The sequence below is a fragment of the Cnephaeus nilssonii genome (assembly GCF_951640355.1).
Source record: "Cnephaeus nilssonii genome assembly, chromosome: 21".
Lineage (NCBI taxonomy): Eukaryota > Metazoa > Chordata > Mammalia > Chiroptera > Vespertilionidae > Cnephaeus > Cnephaeus nilssonii.
Window position 1 is genome coordinate 37426252 of NC_137092.1, and position 27286 is coordinate 37453537.

At 47.2% G+C, this 27286-nt stretch overlaps 1 protein-coding gene across 1 annotated transcript in view; it reads right to left on the reverse strand.

Moving 5' to 3' along the window:
• ATP1A4 (ATPase Na+/K+ transporting subunit alpha 4) overlaps nt 1-27286 on the reverse strand; it is a gene marked incomplete at both ends in the record, with an annotated part of 36165 nt that overhangs the window by 4414 nt on the left and 4465 nt on the right. The window contains 14 exons of the mRNA XM_079762077.1: nt 3950-4095; nt 5371-5494; nt 5651-5805; nt 8044-8212; nt 8551-8701; nt 9381-9517; nt 14217-14389; nt 14535-14724; nt 18429-18563; nt 18732-18841; nt 19071-19269; nt 21645-21913; nt 25158-25275; nt 25553-25687. Coding sequence (XP_079618203.1) covers nt 3950-4095; nt 5371-5494; nt 5651-5805; nt 8044-8212; nt 8551-8701; nt 9381-9517; nt 14217-14389; nt 14535-14724; nt 18429-18563; nt 18732-18841; nt 19071-19269; nt 21645-21913; nt 25158-25275; nt 25553-25687 — 2211 coding nt within the window. The remainder of the gene's footprint in view (nt 1-3949; nt 4096-5370; nt 5495-5650; nt 5806-8043; nt 8213-8550; nt 8702-9380; nt 9518-14216; nt 14390-14534; nt 14725-18428; nt 18564-18731; nt 18842-19070; nt 19270-21644; nt 21914-25157; nt 25276-25552; nt 25688-27286) is intronic.

Sequence of the window (27286 nt, forward strand, 5' to 3'; positions counted from 1 at the left end):
CAAGCCACGCCCACCATCCAATCAGAGTGAGTATGCAAATTAACCCAAACCAAGATGGCTACAGCCACAGAGAGCAAGGTTTCCTAGGTAACAGAGGAAGCCAAGCTTTCTGCCTGCCCTTGCCAGGCCTAAGCCTCCACTCAAGCTACAAAGTTTCAATTATAGAAGGTAAACAAATTCAAACAAATGGCGGCAGAATGGAGCTTGAGAGAGCAGGCCAGGGTTGCCGCCGGCAACAGGGGAAGCAAAGCTGTCCACACACCCTGGCCGGGCCCACCCGCTTAAGGCAACAAAGTTTCAATTATAACCCCAACACAAATGGCTGCGGGCCTCGGAGGGAGCCCCAGGCTTGGCTCTGCTCCAGGCTACAAAGTTTCAATTGTAGAAGGAAAATAAATTCCAGATAACAGGGCCTCCACTTGGGTCGCCAGGGGGCATGGCCGGCCTGTAAACCACCACAGGCCCCTCGCTCAGGCTGCCCCACGCCCCAAGGGAACCCCACCCTGATCAGGGACAACCTTCAGGGCAAACCAGCTGGCCCCCACCCCTGTACCAGGCCTCTATCCTATCTAATAAAAGAGTACTATGCAGATTAATCATCACTGCAACACACAATATAGCTGCCCCCATGTGGTCAAAGATCCTGCCCCCATGTGGACACAAGATGGCCACCACAAGATGGCCAGCAGGAGAGGGCAGTTGGGAGGCACCCGGCCTGCAAGGGAGGGCAGTTGAGAAGGACCAGGCCTCCAAGGGAGGGCAGTTGGAGGTGATCAATCCTGCAGAAGAGGGCAGTTAGGGGTAACCAGGCCGGCAGAGGAGGGAAGTTGGGGGCAAACAGGCTGGCAGCAGAGTGGTTAGGGGGTGATCAGGCTGGCAGGCAGAAGTGGTTAGGGGCAATCAGGAAGGCAGGCAGGCAAGCAGTTGGGAGCCAGCAGTCCTGGATTGTGAGAGGGATGTCCGACTGCCCAGGGATCGGGCCTAAACGGGCAGTTGGACATCCCTTGAGGGGTCCCAGATTGGAGAGGGTACAGGCTGGGCTGAGGGACAACCCCCCTCTGTGCACGAATTTCGTGCACCGGGCCTTTAGTCATGTTTATAAAGGACTTGTAGATGGAATAAAGACTTTGAAGCTACATAGGACTGAACAATACTGAGATACTAGAGATGGTGGAATGTGGTCAAAGTTGTACTTGGAGGGAGAGAAAGAGCCTTAATTGATTAAGGTATTACATGTGTCCTTGTCAACAACAACAACAACAACAAAAGAGCCTTAAATGATGAGAAAACAAAGGCTGAAAATTAGAGCCAAGTATCGAACTTGGGAAGATCAATCGGCTCCTTGTGTGCATCAGATCTCACCACCGCCCTCCTTCACTGCACAGGTTGAGAACCGCTAGCAGGGTCGCCTAAGGCCATTGGAAAACACAGATATTTACATTACGATTCATAACAGTAGCAAAATTACAGTTATGAAGTAGCAACGAAAATAATTTTATGGTTGGGGGTCACCACAACATGAGGAACTGTATTAAAGGGTCACGGCATTAGAAAGGTTGAGAACCACTGCTCTAGTATCTCAATTCCAACCCCACCTGACCCACTATGTTCTAAATTTGCGTATTATCTTTTTCCTCCTCTGCCCCTAACTAGACTATATGCTCCACAAGACCAGTAACTTGGTCATTTTTGTTCACTACCATATCTCCAGGGCCAAAACAGTAACTGGTACATAGAAAATGCTCAAGAAATAGTTGCTAAATGAGTGAGTGGTTATCAGTGGAATGACTGGGGAGAGATACTTAGAAGCTAAGGAGCTATCCTTGCTTCTAGCAATATGTGGAGTACTTCCAGGGTGCACAGCTCTGTACTCGATTATCTGAAAGTCACAGCTGTGGAAGAGACATAGACCCTGCCTTTATGGAGCTTATGCCTCAGGACAATTATTCTCAACCCATTTTGCATTTTCTCAGGATATCTTTGATGTGATTTCAAATTAATTTTATTTACCTTTAATTTATTGTAAATGAATACATGTCAAACTGCAGCTTGGCAGCAGGGAGATGGTATCAAGATATAAAACTTGCCCAGATGGTGTGGCTCAGTGGTTGAGTATCAACCAATGAACCAGGAGATCATAGTTCCATTCCTGGTCAGGGCACATGCTCTGATTGTGGGCTCGATCCCCAGTGTGGTATGTGTGAGAGGCAGCTGATCAATGATTCTTTCTCACCATTGATGTTTCTATCTCTCTCTTCCTTTCCTTTTCTCTCTGAAATCAATAAAAATATATTTTAAAAAAGATATAAAACTAAGAAGGGCTTGAGCTGAGGACTGAGGTGATATGGACAATGGGGACTCAGGGCATCATTGGACTCTGGAGCAGTGTTGGCAGCTGGAAACACAGATATCTGATGACCTCATGAGGCTCAGTGTGTGTGAGGGGAATCTTTTCAACACCCCAGATTTTTAAAAATATATATTTTTATTGATTTCAGAGAGATAGGGAGAGGGAGAGAGAGATAGGAACATCAATGATGAGAATCATTGATTGGCTGCCTCCTGCATGCCCCACAGTGGGATCAAGCCCACAACTCGGGCATGTGCCCTTGACCAGAATTGAACCTGGGACCCTTCAGTCCTCAGGCTGATACTCTAGCCACTGAGCCAAACCGGCTAGGGCAACACCCCAGATTTTAACATACTTTTGAGAAACTTGAAATTCACTTGGTTGGAGGTACTATGGTGAAGTAGAAAAGTATCAGGCAGGAATCAATCCGGAATTCTAGTCCAACTCTTCTATGATTCATAGTAGGACTTTGAGAAAGTCACTAAGTCTTTCCAAACTCAGTGTCCTCATTTATAGTATGATGATAGTAGCCTGTGTTCTCTATGGTACTAAGGTTCTAGCAATAACTGGTGTCACATCTCCCACTGTCTTAGAACTTTGGGACAGAAGTATTCACAGATAAAAAAAAATCATGCTTATTAAAATTCTTAAACATGTAGTGTTGGTTCAGAGGGCTTCAGTTTGGGTCTCATTCATCTTGAGTGTTAGGAAAGACTACTACAGAGAGGAATCCTCTAAGTTTAAAAAGTTTAGAATGAGTCCTGGCCAGAGAGCTCAATTGCTTAGAGTGTCATACTGATCTGCCAAGGTGCGGGTTCGACTCCTAGTCAGGGTACATGCAAGAATCAACCAATGAATGCATAAATAAGTGGAACAACAAATTGACGTCTCTCTCTCTCTCTTTCCTTTCCTCTCTCTAAAATTAAAAAAGTTTAGAATGACAAAGAAGGGATATACAAAGAAAATAGGTTTTTGGATTTGAAATTATATTATTTGAGCTCCCATCGAGGGAGAGAGTGTAACAGGCGACAGAGGACCCAGCACTCATTTCTGGGTAATGATGGTTAGAAGATAGAAATCAGACCTCAAAAGTTGACAAGAAGACTTCCAGGAAGCCAAAAGATAGAGGAAGATAAGGACAGACAACAGACAGTAGGAATAAACACAAATGAAGTCATGTAAACCAAGAGAAGAATATTTGCTGACATAATTAGAGAATGAGGTTGAAAGTTACAATACTCTTATAGGACTAGAGATAAGGCATCAACTCTCTCTGCTTCCTCCATTTTCCCACTCTTCAAAAATTTGATAAACCCACTCTTCCCTGTCGCTTCTCTTTTAAAAAAAAGAGTTTTATTGATTTTTAGAGAGAGAGGAAGGGAGATGGAGAGAAAGAGAGACATTGATGTGAGAGTGGAACATCAAAACTTCAATCAGCTGCCTCCTGTATGCATGGGCATGTGCCCTGACTGGGAATTGAACTGGCAATCTTTTGGTGCATGGGAGAATGCTCAACCAACTGAGCCACACCAGCCAGAAGGGCCGGTCACTTCTTCACTCTTACTCGTCCCTATCTACCACCCTACCCCTCCTACTCACCCACTGCTGTCCATAGCTGTCCTCCAGATCATTGACGTATCGATTTTCCCAGCTGATGCGGATGCCCAGCAGATCAATAGGCTTAAAACCATTTTCGGCCAGAATCACAAAGTACGTAAAGAATCCAGCCAGAGCCTGAATCATCCCTGTGAGTGGTAGAATCACAGGACAGGGGAACCTGGCTCAGAGATAAACTTCAAAAGGCAGACCTTGGAAGGGGTGGTGGCTGGGACTTGCTTCTAGCTGAGTTGGTGTGTGTTGAGCTGTAATGCTGAAGATGCTTCCAGCAATGATCTGATCCCATCATTTCTGCTGGACTGGCCTCCAGGCCTGATGTGTATTTCTAAGCTCTAACCCAGCGTCATCTTTCAATCATGTAATCTTAAAATCTGAAAGGACCTTCGAGGAAATTTCCTCCCTCTCCCCAATGAGTAAGTGCTGGAGTCCTCCCTCTCCATTTCCTCTGACATTAGAACACTCGCAAAGTCCTCTCATCTCCTCTCCTCTCTCCCATCAGGCCCTTGCCTCTCCCTTACTCACAACCTCTATTCCCCATGCCTGGACCACAGCAATAGCCTACTAACTACAGAGCTGTGCACTGTGCAAATGCCTGTGGACATTGGTCTTCACAAGTCTGAACTATTATTTACGTCTCTTAAGTGGAAAACAAAAGCACAAAAACGATTCAGTCATTGTCCAGGGTCATGCAGGAAGTGGTAAAATGGGGATTCAAACATAGGTCTGGCTCCTCCATCTCTACTTTTTCTACGTGTTTCCTCCTTTAGATGTTGGGATGGACCCCTTCCAAGATCTGCCTTTTGAAGTCTTTCTCAGAGCCAGGTTCCCCTGTCCTCAATCTCTTCCCTGTCCACCCCTCATTCTACTCCTGAAACACCCTACTGCACCTGGCAACTCAAGAACAAAGACATCTAATGGTTTTCAAATGTACTTCAAACCTGGACCAATGGCCTATAGCCTTGTTTTCCACTACTCCTTTATCAGGAATAAACTGGTTTATTCACCCTTCAACAACCAGACCATGTGAATTTCTCCTCTCTTCTCCTCCCGACCCCACACTTAACCACACTTAATCTAAGCCCTATCTTTCAGTGTCAAGTTTAAGTCCTGTTTCCTTCATAAAACGTTCTGACAATCCTCACGACTGGTGAGCCTGCTTGTTTTTGTACTCCTGTCTATACTCACTTTTTTGGCATTTGGAAAGATGCTATCATCTTATATATATTTGTTCCTTCCTGACTGGGCTTTAAGTCAAGGGCAGACCACAGATCAATGGTCCCTTGCATTCCCAGGGCCTAACACAGTTTGTTGTTAAGAACAAACTGACTTCCCAACTGAGATGGCTCCAATGACTAGACAGGTGCAACCATTCCCCACTCCCTTCCCCCTCGTTCTGGCCGCACCAATTTGTCCATAGGCCATGCTGATGAGACGGTTGTTCACCAGTTTGTCAGTCTTTGGATTCCGTGGAACCCTCTTCATGATGTCACTTTCAGCTGTCTCATAAGCCAAAGAGATAGCAGGGACCTGGAGAATGGAGGGTGGGAATAACAGGGGGACACAAAATTCAGAAGGAAACACAGAAGTAATTCCAGCTCGGTCCCTGTCCCTGGACACAGATTCCTCCTACTACTCAGTCCATCTCACAGGAATTCTGCAGCCGGGTCCCGGTTTGGTCCTTACCATGTCAGTGCCCAGGTCGATGCAGAGGATGGTTATGGTGCCTAGAGGCAGGGGGATGCTGAGGATGATGAAGAACAGGAAGGGGGAGATCTCAGGGATGTTACTGGTCAGGGTGTATGCGATGGATTTCTTCAGGTTGTCAAAGATCAGGCGGCCTGGGGAGAATGGTCAACCTTCTATGAGAAGAATAGAGAAGACACACCTCCCACAGACCAGCTCATGGACAGAGAGACCACCATAAAGCAGTGTCATGATCCATGAAAGTGTCTGGAGGTCCTAGGCCTCGGTGGTCCGAATTTTGTTTCTAAATTGTGTGTCTATGAATTAGAGCCAGGGTTTATTAACATGCCATATCTATGCACTCTTGGTTCTTGGATTCAACATGGCTTATTAAGCAGGGTTGGGCCTGGTTAATAGAGGCGCTTGTGAACCCCAATATAAAAGTGGTTAGAAGATTAAGGCTGAAGTTGAAAGAGCCTGGGCTTGGGTTCTGATCTCACTTTCTGCCATAACTGGCTTGTGACTTTGGTTACCCCTCACCTTCTGCCTTGTAAGATGGCTTGATTTCTTCCCTCATGACCCTTTCAAAAACTGTAATCTCTCCCTGGACTCCTGCTTAATTTTTTTTCATTGCACTTAGCGTCCTTTACTATACTATACAATTTATTGTCTGTCTTGTTCCGCTAGAAATGAAATGACCTGAGAACAGGAATGTGTGTCTTTTTATTCCTCACTGTTGCATCCCCAGCATCTAGAATAGTACCTGGTACAACTATGGTTGGTGCTCAGAAAAATGTATTGAACTGAATATAAAATACTGAACAACGTCCGGATCATCTGAGGTCTCAATAAAATGACAGCTATCCCTATTCTGTGGATTGTCCTATTATGTAAGTTTTAGTAAGATAGCTCCCAGCAGAAAGCAGGAAGCCTGGGAGGCAGAGTTCTGGAGTTCTCGTTTACCAATGGGTATTGTCTTCAGAATTCTCTGGGAAAGAGGTAATAATTTTGGCTCATGCAATCAATTTATAGATCAGGCTCCAACTGATCTTAATATGTCAACATCATTCATGGAATAGGTCCCTACGGGGCCCTCCTGACATTATGGAGCATGAAGTAGTCCAGGGAGATGGCTGTCTTGGAATTTATTGTGAACCTGCTTGAATCTCCATGAGAGAAGAAAGAAGATACTATAGCCCAGCTGGCGTGGCTCAGTGGTTGAGTGTCAACCTATGAACCAGGAGATCATGGTTCACTTCCTGGTCAGGGCACATGCCTGGGTTTTGGGCTCGATCCCCAGTGTAGGGTGTGCAGGAGGCAGCCAATCAATGATTCTCTCTCATCATTGATATGTCTCACTCTCTCTCCCTTTCCTTTCCTCTCTGAAATCAATTTTATAACTGGTTTGGCTCAGTGGATAGAGCGTCAGCCTGCAGACTGAAAGGTCCCAGGTTTGATTCCAGTCAAGGGCATGTATCTTGGTTGCGGGCACATCCCCAGTAGGAGGTGTGCAGGAGACAGCTGATCTATGTTTCTCTCTCATCGATATTTCTAACTCTCTATCCCTCTCCCTTCCTCTCTGTAAAAACTCAATAAAATACATTTTAAAAAATAAAAATTATATATATATATATATATATATATATATATATATATATATATATGAAGGAAAGAAGATACTATAGTATAGTCCTAGTCTTCCTAAATAATCTGGCCTTTCCTCCAATCTAATAAAAAAGGGCTACTGCCGAAACCGGTTTGGATCAGTGGATAGAGCGTCGGCCTGCGGACTCAAGGGTCCCAGATTCGATTCCGGTCAAGGGCATGTGCCTTGGTTGCGGGCACATCCCCGGTGGGGGGTGTGCAAGAGGCAGCTGATCAATGTTTCTCTCTCATTGATGTTTCTAACTCTCTATCCCTCTCTCTTCCTCTCTGTAAAAAATCAATAAAATATATTTTTAAAAATAAAATAAAAAAATAAAGTCTACCAGGAAATTATCTGATTAAAAAAAAATAAAAATAAATAAAAAAATAAAATAAAAAAGGGCTCCTGATTGTAATGGTCTAAGTACCAACTGAATCTAGTTTGCAAAATTTTGTCTTATAGTGATTTTCCCCAGTCTTTTTTTTTTTTTACAATATACAAATGAAATCGACTACCAGATTGTAGATACAAAATAATTATCCATTTACATGCCATAAGCATTACTATTTCAAGGAAAATGATTTCAAATATAATAGATTTCCCCCAGTCTTTACAGATGCTCATTCCCATCGCCCATCATTCCCCAAGTTGGATGATGGGCGATGGGAATGAGCACTTGCACACCAACTCCCACAAGAGGCTGAGGGTCAAGCCCCTCTGAGGTCAAGTCCCAACTCCGCTTCCTCACCCTCCTCCACGCCCGTGACGATGGAGGCAAAGTTGTCATCCAGCAGGATCATGTCGGCCGCCTGCTTGGAGACGTCGGAGCCCGCGATGCCCATGGCTATGCCGATGTCCGCCTTCTTCAGCGCCGGGGAGTCGTTCACCCCGTCGCCCGTCACCGCCACGATGGCTCCCTGGGAGAAGCACAGAGGGAGCGAAACAATTACTGTCAGATTCAAGGCCAGTTCCCCAAATCAGATTGATTTCATCGTCCCTCGTTTCTTGATTATTATCATGCTTGATGTAGGCCTCTTAGCCCTTCCTTCTGCTGGTCCTCCTAATATATTAAAACTCTCGGGGGGGGGGGGGGAAATAAAACCTCTCAGGGTGCCCACAAACTGCTGCCCATCTCTGAGGTTCAAGATGGGATACTCTGGAGTCTCCTCGGGCCCAGCACGCATTCCTCTGCTGGGTGGAGGCCTGGCTATGCCACGTGATTTCTGCAGATTCCCCGGCTCCGCTGCCTCCTTACCAGCCTCTGACATCCCTCTACAATGATGAGCTTCTGCTGAGGGGAGGTCCGAGCAAACACAATCTCCGAGTGGTTTTGGAGGATGTTGTCAAGCTGTTCTGAGTTCAGATCCTTTAGTTTTGAGCCATGCACCACAATGGCTTTGGCATCCCTGAGCAAAAAGAATTTTATTATTTTGTTTTTAAATTATGTTCTGTTTTTAATCCTCACTGGAGGATATGGGTTTGATTGTGTGATTATTTGTTTATTTATTACTGATTTTAGAGAGAGGGGAAGGAAGAGAGAGAGAGAGAGAGAGAGAGAGAGAGAGAGAGAGACAGACACATCTATGTATGAGAGAAACATGGATTGGTTCCCGTACTTGCCCCCACTGGGAATCGAACCCACAACCGTTCAGTGCTTGGGACGACGCTCCAACCAACTGAGGCACACCGGCCAGGGTGCAAAAAGAATTTTCAAAGGTCAGTTCAGAGTGTTGAGAATTCATCAGTTGCCCCTTAACCAACTTTTACTATAACCTCCTTGTTTTTCCTTTCAGCCCAGTCTCCTCACTTGTCCCCAGCCATTCACTGTTCCCAGACGGACACGTGCCATCCCCTCCCCCATTTCCCAACCATTCTCCCCTTTCTCTGTCTCCATCTTTGTTCCACGTCTTCTGCAACCCACGTGGTCATTTTCCTGTTACATTTTACTTTGCACTATGTAAACCCTGCACATCCGACCTGCTGCGGGATTCTTCAGGAACTTCAGTAAGTGGGATGGGGGGCGGGGGGAGGGCAGGCTGATGATAGAGGAAAACATGGCAGATCTGAGTTCTTGAGGGATCTCACCTGCTATTGACCTGGGAGACAGGGATCTTGAGCCGGGCAGCAATGTCCTCTTCTGTCTCGTTACCTTCTGAGATGATGCCCACACCCTTGGCAATGGCCTTGGCTGTGATGGGATGATCCCCTGTCACCATAATCACCTGTGTTGGGAAGGGAGCGCAGAGGAGGAGAATCATCTTCCGGGAGGTCCTGGGTCCCTCCCCTTTCTCTCTGAGAGCTCACAGACCACTGCTTTCAGGAGCTCATTCCCAAGAACTCTTGCTTCAGCCCTTGTGGGTGGGCCAGGATCATCAGGTCACAAAATGTAAGACAATTTGGGTACTAGGTTTTCCAGGAATAAGTCAGAGATTTGGGTATATTGCTATATTCAGAATTTCACTTAATTGCTTCAGAAGCTATGCTGCTTCTTTAAGCTCAAAGACAGAAACGCCTACACATAGATCAAACGGTAATAAAGGAACCTCTGGAATAATCCATCTGCCGAGCGAAATTCCATCAAGGCCCAGGTGCACTCTGAGCCTCACTCCTTCCTTTCTTTTCCCCACTGCCTCCCTGGGCCCCCAAATTTCAGCCCTTTTTGCATAGCTGTTACCAGCCCGAGCCCCATTCCTTCCCAAAGGTCAGGTGTCCGTGCTCCATGCTTTGCTAGCATTCTCTGCTTACCGCGGGACCATTGCTTATAGCCTCCCCCCCCCCGCCCCCCCCGCGTCCCCCACGCTGGTGAGAGCTCTGTGAGGTGGGGGAGGGGGGCATAGCTATGCCTCCTTGTGAATTTCCTGCCTTAGCACACTGCCTAACACATAGTAACCCAGCAACAAACAATGACCAAATCAAGGGATGAAGGAAGCGCTGCTTCCTGGCATCAATGCCCATAGTTCCCAAGGACCCGGTTTTTCAGGCTCCGAGGGAGGAAGAGGGACACACTCTGACTGTGACTGAACTATCCAACTGATTCCCAAACCGAGGTCCTGGAAAAGCCCATCTGTCTACTTCCAGAGCACGGAGAGAAGCCTTCCAGGTTTCCTCTGAGCCCTCATCGTCCCACACTGGCACCCCGGGCTGGCTGAAGAAGGGAGTGTGGCTAAGCTGGGGTGCCGGAGCCGGAGGAAGGTCACGCTATGAGCTGTTACCCACACCGCTGGTTTCAGCACGCCGGCTCGGCTCCGTTGTGGGGACTGGGTCCTCACCAGGCTTGGCCGGTGGGGGTGGGATAAGGTGAGGGTCTTGGGAGGGAACTGCACAGAAGATTAGAAGATTCCAGATGTGGTTCAGACTGAGCCCTTAGTGATGCCTTTTGGCCTCACTGTGCCCTGCGCTTCCCAGTGGCTCATCAACAGTGACCTGAGACCTGTAGGCCAGGCGTGGTATCGTCCGGGTACGTCCCTCGCCCCTAGCCCAGATTGACCATTCAAATGGACGGCTCTGTGGCAGCTCCTGGCAGTACCACCTCCCTGCCAGGCACCCTCAGAGCGAGTTCCTGGGGACGCAGTTTCACAGCGAGTGGAGATGCACGCAGACAATGGAAGCGCAGTTCTGCAGAGAATGGCTCCCTGTGAGGTAAAGGGCATCTGGCAGTCTCTGGAATTTGTCAAGTATTAAAAGAATTTCATGTCTAACTTCTTCCGGCTGACTGTACCTCTGATGTCCCCACGCAGCCCTGCAAGCTGCCCTCTTGTTCCTTTGTACCCTCCCCCACCCCCCCACATGCATCTGAGAGGCACGCTCCAGGGTTGGTAGCATTGCTGCGGGCTCTACTGCAGTTCGTAGAGGAGGCCAGGCTCACCATATGGGTAGAGTCGCTCCATGCTCCTGAGAGCCTCAGGTAGTGACAAATAGATTATATACATATTAATAAAAGAGAAACATGCAAATTACCGTCACTCTGCTATGCTACCAGCCAATCAGAGTGAGTATGCAAATTAACCTGAAACCATGGCGGTAGCCCCGCCCCCTGCTGCTCCGGGCCTGTGGGGGTCGGAGAAGTCAGGCGCCAGCGCCTGAGGCTGGCTGCAGCCTAGGAGATGAAGAAGCCGCCTGCCCCCTGATCCCAGGCCGCAGACAGCAGCAGAAGCCTCACGTCCGCCTGCCCCATGTCCTGGGGGAGACAGAGAAACCGGGCCCCAGCGCCTGAGGCTGGTTGCAGACCGGGAGATGAAGAAGCCGCCTGTCCCGTGATCCCAGGCCGCAGCCAGCCAGAGAAGTTGCCCACACTGCATCCCAGGGAAGACAGAGAAGCTGCCCACCCCGCAGTCCTGGGTGCCAGCATTGTGGCTGCAGCCCAGGTGAAGCCACCTGCCCACCATCCCCTGGGGCTGCAGCCAGCCTGGGCACCTATAGCTGACCAGAGGGAGGGAAGCCCGGATCCCGGGTGCCTGTGGTCAGCTGGAGGAGGGAATCCTGGGTCCTGGATGTGGGGCTGAGGCAGAGGTGGTTAGGGGCAATCAAGCCAGCAGGGGAGCAGTTAGGGACAATCAGGCTGGCAGGCAGAAGAAGTTAGGGGCAATCAGGCAGGCAGGTGAGGAGTTAGGAGCCAGCAGTTCTGGATTGTGAGAGGGATGTCCGACTGTCGGTTATCCCGAGGGGTCCCAGACTGGAGAGGGTGCAGGCCGGGCTGAGGGACACTCCCCCCCCCCCGCCGTGCACGAATTTCGTGCACTGAGCCACTAGTATATATATGTATATATGTGTATGTGTGTGTGTATATATATATATATATATATATATATATATATATATATATATATGTGTGTGTGTGTGTGTGTGTGTGTGTGTGTGTGTATATTATAAATCACAGTTATTCCAAAGACCCGGGCACATGGCTCTACCTGGGAAATACCAGTTCCACAGTCACTTCCTGTAAAAACGTTGCTGCCCTGCAGATGTTACCCGACCTCTCCCAGCAGCCCAGTGCTGTCCATCAGTTCTGCATTGACCCCATTACAGAGTGGACCCTGAAAGGCTCTTCCCTGTGAGACAACCCCCCATGTTCCCACTACGTGCGGTCATGGCAAGCCTTTCCCTTCCCTGTAAGGAAAGGGAGGATTCAAAGTTCCCCACCAAGGCTGCCAAATTCCTGTCGGCGACGGGTCCAGAAGAAGAAATGACAACAAGACCTGTGAGCCCGTGTGCAGAGCGAGCCGCAGCCCAGAAAGCACAGGCCTCTGCCCGCTCTAGGCCAGCCTGGGACGTCTCCTCAGCCTTTCCCGGCTCATTCTGCCTCGGGCTGTGAGGCCATCCTGGCTAAAATCACCCCTTTGTCTCCTGTTTGGGCCGCCCCACCCGTGGGCACAAGGGTTACTTCTTGCTGCGGAGATCCACGCATTCCCCGATGAGATCACTTTTAGGCACATCCAGAGTGTTATTCCTCGCCTAGCAGCCCATGTCAACGCTCCGAAATGCAGATGAGGCCCTTCTCCACGTGGCTCCCACAATACGCTACGGCAGCGTACAGAACCATTGGGGAATATCAGGACAACCTGGTTAGCCTGTGTAGATGTGCTATAATGATGCTGTCTCTGCAAAGAACTCGATCACCCCCAAACATCTGGTAGTAATTAGGGAATTCACTCAACATGATTTTCTTCATCCACTCCTTGGCTCTCACCCCTCTATGGCCAATCATTGAACTTAGCATGGCCCAGGCTGCCTCCAAACTGGCAACAGTCAAAGGTCTAAGATAAGCCAGCTCTAACAGATAGCAGCTAGCTCTCCTTAAATACCTTTATTGTGCCCCCGCCCCCCCCCCCCACTGTAACCTGCCCTCTTCCAAGTCTGGGATCCACATATCGGGTAGGAACAGAGAAGGTGTCAATGTCACGTGCACATGAGTTGGAGAAGCACTGATTCAGGACACTGGTTCTCAAACTTCTTGGCACATTGGACTCTCTGGGCAAGTTTATAAAAATGCAGATGCCTGGGTCTCACCCTGAGAGTTTCTAACATAATGGGTCTGGGATGTGACCTGGGCATCAGATTTTTAAAGTTCTCTTGATGATTCTAATGTTCCATGAAAGACAGGAGTCTAATAATAGAGGACATTTAGTTCAGCCACTGTGGAGAACAGTATGGAGTGTCCTCAAAAAACTAAAAATGGAACTCCCATTTGACCCAGTAATCCCACTTCTAGGAATATATCCCAAGAAGCTAGAAACACCAATCAGAAAGGATATATGAACCCCCATGTTCATAGTGGCACAATTCACCATAGCTAAGATTTGGAAACAGCCGTAAGTGCCCATCAGCAGATGAGTGGATTAGAAAACTGTGGTACATCTACACAATGGAATACTACACTGCTGTAAAAAAGAAGGAATTCTTACCATTTGCAACAGCATGGATGGACCTAGAGAGCATTATGCTAAGTGAAATAAGCCAGTCAGAGAAAGATAAATATCACATGATCTCACTCATTTGTGGAATATAATGAACAACATAAACTGATGAACAAAAACAGATCCAGAGATAGAGAAGCATCCATCAGACCGTCAAACCTCAGAGGGAAGGTAGGGGAGGGAGGGGGTAAGGGGGAGAGATCAACCAAAGGACTTGTATGCATGTATATAAGCTTAACCAATGGACACAGACAACAGGGGGGTGAGGGCATGAGTGGGGGGGATGGGGGATCATGGGGGGATGAGAACACATATGTAATACCTTAATCAATAAAGAAATAAAAAAAATAGAGGACATTTTCTCTTAGTCTCTTAAGACGAAAAAATTCTAAGTGGAAGGAGACAGAAGTCAATTAAAGCAGTGTTATTAAGAACCAGCTCTATGCAGGGCTTTCTCCGGCTGCCCCGTTCTGGGACAGGTGCGGCTTCCGGGGTGCTCAAGCTTTACCTTAATCCCTGCGCTGCGACACTTGCTCACTGCGTCGGGCACGGCCGCGCGGGGAGGGTCGATCATGGCGATGAGCCCCACGAAGCAGAGGTTAGCCATGGGGAAGTTGATTTCATCCGTATTGAACTTGAATCCCTTGGAGAAAGTGTTAGGCAGGTTCAGGTAGCAGAACCCTGGAGAGAGACGGAAGGCACCAATAGTCCTTAGCGGTGTATGTCCCCATCCCGCCCACCCCACCATCCTCGATTTTTTTCACCCCGCGAATCAGAATCACTTCGATGCCATTCTTGCAAGGGCTTTCTCCCACAGCCCCCTCACCTAGCACACGCTCCCCCAGACCTCCCAGTTCCATGTAGGCACTTTGGAAGGCTTCCTTCATGTCACTGTCCAGGGGGTGCTCCTGCCCGTACAGAAGGTAACTAGAGCAAAACTCCAAGATCCTCTCAGGCGCCCCCTTCATCAGCAGCACGTGGGCCTGAGAACTGTCCTCCCGAAGGTGGATGGACATCTAGGGAGAGGAGAGGAAGCTCGGGTGGAACAGGAGAGCAGGGGTGGGGCAAGGGAAAGGTTTTTGAGGGTAAGACAGGCAACCAATTTTATACCCTCCATTTCCTTTGTGCCAGAACAACGCAGCGCTTTTTCCTCCACACAGGGCCGGGCCACCCGCCCCCTGTCCGGGAACCTCCAGCTGGTATTGTTTGCACACGAATCTCTGTCTTCTCAGCCCCACGGGAGGCTGAGGGCAGAAGCTGGTGCCTCACTTTCCCTGCTTCCGCTCTGCCTGGAGGGCTGCAGAGAAGTGGTGGGCTGGCAAGCACCAGAGAGCAGGCGGCAGAGAAAGCTCAGAGCCCAGCGACCTGTGTCCTGAGCCGGCTGGGATGCCTCCTGGCCGCAGGTCAACCCATTTGACTTCTCAAAACCTTAGTGTTTTCTGATGAAATGCAAAGGGACTGGCAGTGCCTACTTCATTGAGTTTGTATGATAGTTCATATTTGCAACAACAACAAAACAAAACCCTTTAAAAACTGTGAAACACAATTCAAAAATAGGTCACTCATGCTAGTCCCCTCTCCAACCCCTCCTAAAATCATGCGAAAGTCCCCTGAGAGGGGCTGGATGGTGTGGGTGGGCCGTGGGGGTGTCGAATGTGAGGGTCAGGGTTAGGGTGGCTAGTGCGGGGGAGAGAAGGGCATATCCATGAAGGAAACCTGAGGAACACACAGGAGGAGAGAGAAATTAGGTCAGCTTTGGTTTTGCGTTTTCCCTCCATCTCTGACCTGTGAAAAGGAACTCTCTGTGGAGAACTCTCTGTGGCTCCTCTTAGGATCCACAGGAAATTCCTGCTGCACAGCCTGTTGGTAGGGGAATTAGCACGTGGACAGGACATGAGCTGGTGCAGAGGCCAGACGCACTGCCCAAGGGGTAAGCAAGGGGGAAGCCTGTGTGTGCAACCTGCTCAAAGTCGGTCCGTTGCAACTTTCAAAAAAACCGGTTCGGTGATACTGAGAAGACGCTTGAGCGGTTGAGAGGAAACACCTTGACTTATTTAAGCAGAAGCGGCGAAGGTTTAAAAAGCTTAACTTTCCGAGTGCTGAATACATCTGTGTAGACTATTTATTGGAGATTATTGGGGATGACAGCAAGGCCTACGTTAGTTAGCGGTGAACTTGGTCACAGAAAAATCACATCTTGATAGAAATTGCAGAGGAAAATATGGGGGAAATAATCTGGAAATATGAGAACAGAGAACCTGTTTTTCTTTCATTTCCATCTCAGGGAGGGAAAGGGACCGTAGGCTAAGAAGTACCTTGCAAACGGGAGCCTCTAACCACCCTAAAAGCAAGCTAGTGGAGGCAGTGGTCTGCAGGGAGTGAACGTAGCCAGAGGGCTTTCCGGGGCCTCCGGCGAGCAGGCCCCTGCAGAGCCGGCCAGAGCGGGGTGCTGGCGGCCGGCTGAGCACACGGCCCACCACAGAGGAGGATCTTGCTGTTTGATATTCAGTAGCTCAGAGACAGCATTTTGGGAAGCGCTGCTATTTTGTTGGACATTCCAACCAATGTGGCTGTGTTTTGCTTTTATTCTGAATCATATAGAGGGAGAGGCACCTAATTCTTTCCGGTCAAAGGCTTTAATCAGGCCTGTCTAGCACAAAATTCCTGTCTGGTTAGTGAGGCCACTAAATGTCAGGAAAAAAAGTGGGAATAAGTTTGCAGTTGGAGCCTAAAAGACCTATCTTATTACACCGACGAAAAGCCAGTTGAGACCAAAAAACGATGGATCTAGTTCTTTAACTCTTTCTTGTTCAGTGTTCAATGTGAAAATAATTGGGCTTTTAGAAATCTATCTAGCTTTCGTTATTTTATTATTTTCGGTTATGAACATTTTTATGACTATTTTTTGTGATGAAAACCTTTAGGATCTACCCTCTTAAGCAACTTTCAAATATAAAAATATGGAACGATGAGGTAATCTGCATGTTATGGGGGGGGCACGCTAATCTTCTCTGTATTGTTCCAATTTTAGTTTATGTTCTGTGGGCGCCAGCACTATTCCATGTGTTTTGTGGGCTTTTTTTAGAAAATATTTTCTTATGATTTAAAAATGTTTATACATGAATTTCTGCTCTTAGTTTTATCATTTAAAAAATATGATTTGGTATTAGTTTCAAGTATACAGCATAGTGGTTAGACAATCCTATACTCGTTTTAAAAAAATATGTTTTTATTGATTTCAGAGAGGAGGGGAGAGGGAGAGAGAGGTAGAAACATCAATGATGAGAGAGAATCACTGGCTGCCTCCTGCACGCCTCACACTGGGGATCGAGCCCACAACCTGGGCATGTGCCCTGACTGGGAATCGAACTTTGATCGCCTGGTTCATAGGTTGATGCTCAGCCACTGAACCACGCCGGCCAGGCAATCCTATACTTAACACAGTGTTCTCCCCAATAAGTCTAGTACCTATCTGGCACCATCCACAGTTATTAAAATATTATTGATTATATTCCCTATGCTTTGAGTATTTTGTAACTATCAATGTACTTCTTAACCCTTCACGTTTTTCACTCAGCCCCCTAAAGCCTCTCCCCTCTGGTAACCATCAGTCTGTTTCAATTTTGTTTATTTTATTCGTTAGATTCCAAATATAAGTGAAATCATATGATATTTGTTTTTCTCTGACTGACTTATTTCACTTAGCATAATACCCTCTAGGTCCATCCATGCTGTCACAAGTGGTTAGACTTCAATATATATATATATGTACCACCACATTTTTTTAAACCCCAATGTTTTTATCCAGTCGTCCATTAATGGGCACTTGGGTTGCTTTCACATCTTGGCTATTGATGATTACGTGCATTTTAAGACACAAACACAGCACTGACTTTTGGGAGTCTCCTTTCTGCTCTGTTACCGCACCTCAATGTCTGACCTTTACAGTCGTGCATGAACTTAGAGAGCCCCACTCTCCTGAGCAAATCACAACTGTCCCATAGAACTCAAACCTTAGCTGGTAGAGTTCCCGTCGTGGCAAAGCCACCGCTCCCAACCTCCCACACTTCAAAGTGTGCCAGGATTCCAACGTGGGGAAGAAATACTGGGTTTCCCTTTCCTCCCATGGAGTTTGTTGTTAATGCCACCAGTGTCCCCCACTGGCACTTCTCCTCCCTTGCCACTCCTCCCTGGATGGCGGACAAAATGCTCCTGGGAAATGAAACTCACAAACACGCTGGAGACCCCTGATCGCTTACCCGCTTACCTGATGGCAGCCGCTAGAACTGCAGGCACGGAATGAAAAAAAAGATGACTAATGAAATCCAGCGCCTCTAGGGAGCGTCTGGTAAACCCAGCCTATTCTGCTGGCTAGCCCGGTGGCAGTCACAGAGATGCCTCCCGACAGCTGCAGGGACTGGCACGTGACTCCCACTGCCCAGCCTTAAGAGAGCCTTTGATGACTCGCTCTTTCCGCAGGTAGTGGGGTCTCCAACTCTGCTTAGGACTCAGCCCCTCTCCCTTTTATCACCCCCTGCTCCCTTCACCTGCTTGTTACTTTGCCTTGAGGTGAGCCTTCTTCCTAGCTGGGATGCTGGGTGTCCGCCCTCTCTATCCCACTGCTCAGAGGTGAGGCGGGAGACAAAACTCCTGCTCTCCCAAAAGATCCCCCCCCTCCCCCTCCGAGCCAATCATTCTCCTACCTTCATCAGCTCCGTACCTGGTACTTGTTGGTCGAATTAAAGGGGATCTCTGCCACCTTGGGGCTTTTCTCTCTCATCTCCTTCACGGGGCTGTAGGACTGCTCGATGAACTTGAGGAGGGCCGACTCAGAAGCGTCCCCTGCTGTTGTCCGCTGCCAGAAGGGAGTTTCGTATATAAGCCCTGGGACAAGGAGAGGGGCCGAGTGGGGAGGGGGGTGCCCAGGGAAATCCCTGAGAGCCAGGAAAGAGATTGTTTGGTGGGGAGAGGGTGGGTTATACCCTGGACACTAAGGTACCCTCCACCCCCTTGGGCCTGACACCTTAGCTATCGGTATGTTCTCCTGATTAGCATTAAAGTCAGCCCGGTTGCAGAGGCCAGCGATTCGGGCCAGGGTAGGCCAGGTATCAGAGCTCTTGTCAAATGTATGCGCTGGGGAGAAAGAACAGACTGTGAGCAAGGGAGCGGGGGTTTAACGCAGGGCGTTATTTCCATCCTGTCCGTACCCCACAACTTCACAGAGACACTTTGCTCCACTCCTTCCTTCTCTCACTCGCCTTCCAGCTGTCTTTTCTTTGTCTGAACTCACCATTCCCTCTCCGCTCACTCATCACATTCCCCCAAATCCTTTCACTCTTGGCCCACCGATGCCACTAGTCACCAAGCCGTTCTTCACTCGTGTCGGCCTCATAGGTGGTCTTATCGAACCATAAGTGGGCGACGGTCATACGGTTCTGGGTGAGGGTGCCCGTCTTGTCAGAGCAGATGGTGGAGGTGGAGCCCAGCGTCTCCACCGCCTCCAGGTTCTTCACCAGGCAGTTCTTCTTCGCCATGCGCTGGGCTGTCAGCGTCAGGCACACCTAAGGCCGTGAAAAGTCAAGAGAACAAGTGGAGAGAAGATATTGGCTACTCACACCACATCGCTTTGGAAATCTGATTTGTTTTTTTGCTATTTTAATTTTTTGTACTAATTTCCCTTACGTTCCTATCTAGTTAAAAAAAAAACACCAAAAACACCTTCCATCTATGGCTACAGGGAAGGAAATTAGGAAAGTGATTTTGGTTTGTGCTTGAAGGCAGAGTTTTAAAACCAGAGTGTATTCCTTTACCAGGCATTATAGAGGATGATGATCTGATATTCCTTGATATATTCCGCTCCCCTATGATCCTTTCATCTTTTCTATCCAGCAGCCTCTTTTTCATTCAAGTTCAGACCACATATCTTTCTCAAGTTCAATCTTTCCAAGGCCTGCATTAGCTAATCTTTTATTGTGGAATAAGATGCTATGTATGGAGTGTTTGTGTGTGTGGGGGTGTACCAATTTATTTTAAAAAACAATGGAAAGAATGATGAATGTGAGAAGAAATACTGCAGCACTAAAAAAAAAAAAAACTTTTTTGTTAATCTTCACCTGATGGTATTTTTTCCATTGATTTTTAGAGCGAGTGGAAAGGAGGGTAGGAGGCGGAGAGAGAGAACCAGAAAGAAAGAGAGAAAGAAACATTGATTGGTTGACTCCCACATGTGCCCCAACACAGGGTGGGGATTGACCCTGCAACCAGGTATGTGCCTTTGATCGGGAATGGAACCCGAGACCCTTTGGGGCATGGGCTGACACTGAGCAACATGGCCAGGGCCAAATAAGGAGATTTTTGTTGACCTTAAATTATGTTGATCATATATCTTCCTATCTAATAAAAGAGTAATATGCAAATTGACCATCACCCTAACACACAAGATGGATGCTCCCATGTGGACACAAGATGGCCGCACAAGATGGCCAGCAGCGGAGGGCAGTTGGGAGGGACCAGGCCTGCAAGGGAGGGCAGTTGGGGGCGATCAAGCTTGCAGGGGAGGGCAGTTAGGGGTGACCAGGCTGGCAGAGGAGGGAAGTTGGGGGTGACCAGGCCTGCAGGGAAGGTCAGTTGCGAGGGACCAGGCCTGCAGGGGAGGGCAGTTAGGGGTGACCAGGCCTGTTGGGGAGGGCAGTTAGGGGTGACCAGGCCTGCAGGGGAGGGCAGTTAGGGGTGACCAGGCCTGCAGGGGAGGGCAGTTAGGGGCAAACAGGCTGGCAGGGGAGTGGCTAGGGGGTGATCAGGCTGGCAGGCAGAAATGGTTAGGGGCAACCAGGAAGGCAGGCAGGTGAGCAGTTGGGAGCCAGCAGTCCTGGATTGTGAGAGGGATGTCCGACTGCCCGTTTAGGCCCGATCCTACTGGGATCGGGCCTAAACGGGCAGTCGGACATCCCTCAAGGGGTCCCATATTGGAGAGGGTGCAGGCTGGGCTGAGGGACCCCCCCCCCCCCCGTGCACAAATTTCATGCACCAGGCCTCTAATATATTCAATAAAAGCCAGGTGCATGACAAGGTTGTTTTAAAAGCTAATGAATTCTTAGGATGTGATTATGTAAGTGCAGAATTCTAATTATGGGATTATGTTTTATTTACATAATATCACTATTTACCACACCCCGAGTAGTGTACTCGTTTTTATTTTAGTTAAGCTAAAGCATACCCTAAACAAATGATCAGCAAGACAAGGGGCCCAAAGACCATGTCATATGGCTAAGGGAAACAGGATTATTATTTCACTTCCTACCTGGAGAGTTTGAGGAAACATAATGGTTACTGTCAAAAATCTAAAGGGTGGTTTGTAGGAGAGAGAGAATTGACCTATTTTGTATTCCTTCAGCTGGGAAAACAGACCAAACACAGAATTATATTTCTGTTCAACACAATGCAATCAAACTAGAGCAGCCCAGCAATGAGATGAACAGAGACTAAAGAGGGGTGGGCTTCCCAGGACTAGAAACGCTCATCATCTCCCATGGACTTTGTGCAAGACAGTCAGCCTTGACCGGAAAGTTGAATTTATATGGGCTTTGGAATCCTTTCCAATAAGATTCCATGATTCTAAATTAATCTCCCTTTATAAACTGAGGAATAAATTGAGGCCTGGAAGTGAGTGATTCGGATGAGTTCACCGGCCAGGACTGGAATTCACTCCCCGAGATGTATAATCCAATGTTTTCTGCAATGCAACTCACTTCCTTTCTCCTTGAGAAGAAAAGAAGGCACCAGAAAACGTGGCTGGGGAAAATAAAAGTAATTTGGAAGCTAAATGATTGGACATCTGTATATACATCAGGGGTGCGCTGTACTTGAAAGATTGGACAGTGAAAGAGATACTAGTGGTTTGTCTGCCCTGAGGCCACTCTCTACCCTGGCTACTCACAGTGACAGTGGCCAGCAGCCCCTCAGGGACATTGGCCACAATGATGCCAATGAGGAAAATGACAGCCTCCAGCCAGCCGTAGCCCAAGATAATGGAGAGCGCGAAGAAAATGACACCCAGGAAGACGGCCAGGGAGGTGATCATATGAATGAAGTGTTCAATCTCTATAGCAATGGGAGTCTTGCCAACTCCCAGGCTTGAGGTCAGGGTGGCGATGCGGCCCATCATTGTGGAGTCTCCTGTAGAAACCACGATGCCCCGGGCTGTTCCTGTGGATAAACGGGGGAGTCTCAATTGGGAAGGATATTGGATTTGGTAAATACAAAATCTGTCAGTGGTCAAACACAAGGTGGAAACTCAAGGACCTCTGAGAGGTCATCATGTTCTATTCTCCTCATATTTAGCTTCTACAAGTAAGGGTCTCCTAATCTAAAAAAAAAAAAATCTCTGAAGAGATTTCACAGTTCTCCAGAGATACCCAACTTTATTGCCGCCTAATGGTCTTCACTGTCAAGAAGGTCTACATTACACTTAATTTAAATGTCTTCTATTGTCTATATGTTTCTTATTGTGCCCTCAGTAACTGAAAGTTTCCAGATCCCCAGAAATAGAGGTTACTTATCTGCTAGAGTCCTATCTTTTTAAAAAAATATATTTTATTGATTTTTTACAGAGAGGAAGGGAGAAGGAGAGAGAATTAGAAACATCGATGAGAGAGAATCATAAATCAGCTGCCTCTTGCACACGCCCTACTGGGGATGTGCCCACAATCAAGGTACATGCCCTTGACCGGAATCGAACCTGGGACCCTTGAGTCCACAGGCCGATGCTCTATCTACTGAGCCAAACTGGTTAGGGCTAGAGTCCTATCTTTGTTTCAGTATTTTCTTATCCTCCATTGGTTCTCAATTGGGGGCCATTTGTCCCTTAGAAGACATTCGACAAGGTCTAGAGACAATGTCACAACTGGGTGGGAGGGTGTTGCGACGCTGTTAACTATCCTTCTATCCCAGGACAGGTCTCTTCTCCCCATACAGTGAATTATTCTGCCCAAATGTCAATAGTGTTGAGGTGAGGAACCCTGCTCTGACCTGAGACCCCTCCCTGCTTTGCTGGCTGGAGCCAGTCTGACCCCTGCTGGTTAGGATAGGCCATCACAGCTAGGCTTCTGTGCTCTTCCCTCCGCCAGCACTGCCGGAATCAGAAGGGGAGCTGGGATGTCATGTTGGGCTTCGCACACACCTGCTGCAGACCACTCGCCTGCATGGCTTCAAGTGAGGGGCCTGGCAAGAGTCTTTACTCAAAACAATTCTTCCTGCTTTACCACAATGGCTGAAATTCCTACCGTTAAAGTCACAGCCAGAACTGCCCAGAAAAGCAACATATTATAGAAATAGTACTTGTTTTAGAATCAGAAAGACGCAGGGCTGAAAGTTCGACTTTCTAATGTTCCAGCTGTGTGCCCTGGGGCAAGTTACTTCCATGCTGTGAGATGCAGTTTTCCTCGTCTTTAAAATGGGATGGAAGCACCTACAAAGCTGTGAGGTGTTTTTAAAGGAGCCTAGAAGAGGGTTGAGTACATAGTAGGCACTCAAATATCAGTTTAATTCTTTTCTTCCTTTAGATGAATTCGGGGTCTCCAGCAGGGCAGACATAAAGTCACACCTGTAATTAGTAGGGGCAGCTCCCACAACATCTAACATGCATTTCCAAAGTCCCCATCAGCTGGATGCGTCTCAGAACAGGGTCCTGTTCAGACAGCAGACGGGTCAGGTCAGTGTTAGGTGGAGGTTCTGGAAAGGTCCCAGTCTGAGTTACTCTCCACATGAGTTTCAGACTGGTTGAGCTTTGTGAAAGGAGAACACTAAAATAATTGAGAGGTGCTCAAAGGGTTTATATTGTTGGGGGGAATAGAGTATGGTGTCACCTATATCTATTTCACCTATATCTATAGGCTAGTTCAGAGTTTAGTCTGGTTCTTCATTTTCGTTCCTTGTGCTATGGTTTCCCCATGCTTGGTGAGAAGGGGTTTCATAACTAATCTCAATGTGTCTAGAGACAGGGTGGGTTGAAGGCAACCATGGGGAAGGTAAACAAGGCCAAGCCTCCTATATCCCATTATAGCCTTTATATAATGCCAGAGATAGAGCTTGGGGCCCCCACGAAGATGCGTGAGAACCCAAAGAGAGATGTCTGTATAGGCAGCCCTGTCAGAGTCCACAGAGATGAAAGCAGAGAGGCAAAGTTCTGGGGTCAAGGTTAAGGTTATGCTACTAGTGAGCAGACTGCACAGAAACCCCTCAATTGAACGGTCAAGAGCTCCTTCAGCCTAGCTCCACCCTCTTGGCCACCTCTGGGATCCCTCTGGTCTCCTCCTAAAGCTCCTCCATTCTAGTCAGATTCTTGTTTCTCAGGTGGAATGCCACCACCCACTTTCCCTCTTATCTGATGGCATATACTTTTCTGATGGAAAATTTACTTTGGAAGGAGAAATTTGACGAAATTTCTTCCTAAAATTTGTGGGGAAAGCTTGCTAACTTGCATCTTTGTGTTCAATCAAATTTTTTAAAAATTTATTTTGATCTATATTTTACTTTCCAGCTGGATTTTTTTGTCTTAATGTTACTTTATCTTATGAGGTAATTCCGAATAAACTAATTTTATTACCAGATAGGTCATTAGCAAGCTTTATTCCCCAGGAGGGTCTGTGGAAAGAGCATGGGCTTTGGAGACAAACTTGCTTTAGAATCCTTGACCCTCTCTTTTCTGTTGAGTTGTGCTCTTGGGCACTGCATTTACTTTCTTTAAACCTTAGTCTTTCATGTGTAAAATAGGGATAATGTCTATTATATAGTGTTCTGAGAATCAGAGTTATCTGTAGCACTTGACACATACTAAGCATTCAATTTATAAAACAGCTATTTCTTAGATACCCAAACATTGATTCTTAAGTATGAATAATGACTTTAAAGTATGTCCAGAGAGTCATGCAGACTTCCTTAAGGGGAAAAGATGAAGTTGACATCATGGTATTGAGTCCATTGTTACCACTTTGGCCAGAGATACTAGGAGCTGAAGTGTGAATGGCACCTCTGGGAACTCAAATTTCCAATGCCCATATCCTCTTTCGGAATAGTAAGGAGATAGGGTTTACCTCAGGAGAAGAATGACTTAGCAAGGCTAAATTATTTTCCTCCCTTCTGTGCTATTTCCAGTTCATAGAGCATAGTCCATTCACTATCCAGAATAATAATAGGCCACTTACAATGTGTTAGGCTTTGTACTAAGCATTTTATGTATTATTCCTTTAATCCACATAAACATCTACAGGGTAGTGACTTTTAGTATCATCATTGTACAAATGTGAATGGGATGAGGTCAAAGCCATGAATAATGGAGAGCCTAGATTACTTGCCAGCTGTTACCTACCCTGCTACCTTTAGAAGATAGAAACTTCCTGAATTCTTTCAATCTCTGCTTTTGAATGTAGGGTATTTATCATGCAATATTCACCTTCCACACAGTTGGTGGAGAAGAAGCACATGTTTCTGGTCTCCAGAGGGTTCTCATGGGTGAAATCAGGGGAGCGGGTTTGGGGATTTGACTCTCCTGTCAAGGATGAGTTGTCCACCTGAGATGGGAAGGAGTCATAAGGTGAGCATGAGGAAAAAAAAAATTATTTATAAAGATGACACAGCTATATCTGCCACCAACTCATCATTATTGATGTGCAGAGAGAAACAGATTTACACATCAGCACCTTCTTGTCTCTGACCTCAAGTCTGCACTTTGTAACTTCTCAAGGTTCTGAATAATAAGACTGTACTTTCTCTCACTGATCCCAGGTCACCGCAGTGCCTCAAGGCCATGCTTGGCTCTCCCTCCCCCAGTTTACCACATCCCCTCACCTTACAACCATGTGCAGAGATGAGCCGGATGTCAGCGGGGATTCGGTCTCCACCCTTCACTTCTACCAGGTCTCCCACCACCACATTTTCTACATTGATCTGCATCTTCTCTCCATCTCGAATGACTAGAGCTTGCTGTGGGAAGATAGTACAGGGTAGGAAAGCTTTCTGCTCCCGCAATCCTGCTCCTGGCCTACAACCTTCTGCTCCTGGTCTCCTTCCTTCTGGCTCCCCTTTCTCATACTGTCACTCATCACATCACTTTTACATTTCTATTACTAAATGTATTGGTGTAACATTGGGCCCTGACCAGGTAGCTCAGTTGGTTAGAGTGTTGTCCCAATGTGCCAGGGTTGTGACCCATACAAGAACCAACCAATGAACAAATAAACAATGGGAGCAAAAAATTGATGTCTGTCTCCTCTCTCTTTCTCTCTCTGTCTCTTTCTCAAATTAATCAATAAAATTTTTTTTACAGCCCTGACCGGTTTGGCTCAGTGGACAGAGCATCAGCCTGCGGACTCAGGGGTCCCAGGTTTGATTCCAGTCAAGGGCATGTACCTTGGTTGCTGGCACATACCCAGTGGGGAGTGTGCAGGAGGCAGCTCATCGATGTTTCTCTCTCATCGATGTTTCTGACTCTCTATCCCTCTCCCTTCCTCTCTGTAAAAAATCAATAAAATATATATTTTTTTAATTTTTTTACAAAGAAAAAATAACTGTATTGGGGTAACATTGATTAATAGTATCATATAATTTTCAGGTGTACAAGAATATAATTCTTGAAGGGATCTTGGTAGATTGCAAATCCTTACCATTGCTGTTTGCAGGGCTCCTTGCAATGTGACTTTGATGCTTCTCCCACTAAGAGATGGGGTCTATCTCTACCTACACTTGGGCTTGGCTATAGTTTGCTTTGGCCCATTGGACATTGGCAATTGTAATGCCAGGGTAGGCTTAAAAGTGCTTGCACACTGGGGCTTGCCCTGATGTCCCTGGGAATCACTCTGCCGCCATACGGAGCAAGCCCAAGCTAGCCTCCTGGAGGAAGAGAGATCATAAGGCGAACGGCCCTAACTGGCCCGGGTAATCGCAGCTGAGAGCTCAGACATGTGAATAAGGTCATCTTATACCATCCAGCATCAGCTAAATTCAACTCCGATCAGAACAGCCACGCCACAGAACTGTGAGAAATAATATGTTTGTTGTTTTGAGCCACTGAGTCTTGGAGTGGTTTGTTAGGTAGCAAAAGCTAACTGATAGTTTCCCAACTCCTAGCTCATTCTACTGAAACATTTCCCCAGAATTCTCACGTTGTGCTCACACCAAAGAGAGAGAATGACCCTGGGCTATAGTGCTAGAACACTATCATGCTGTTGGAAATCTGGGAGCCTGTTCCTTTCCAACTTCCCAGTCCTATGCCTAGGAACCTCTTTCTACTGTCAGATATTTCCAAGTACTTAAAAAAACACGTTTTATCTGAAAATAATCTAAGCCTTTAGAAAAGTTGCAAGAATAAAAATTATACTAAAGATGCCAGTATAACCTTTACCCAGATTCACCTATTAACATCTTATTCCATTTGCTTTGTCGTTTGTTCTTAGTTCTACATATGGGTGGGTGTATGTGAATCCTTTTCCCCCTGAACTATTTGAGGGTAAGTTACACACATCATCATCTTTTATTCTACATTGTTCAGTGTTCATTTCCCAAGTATTAGGATATCACATAACC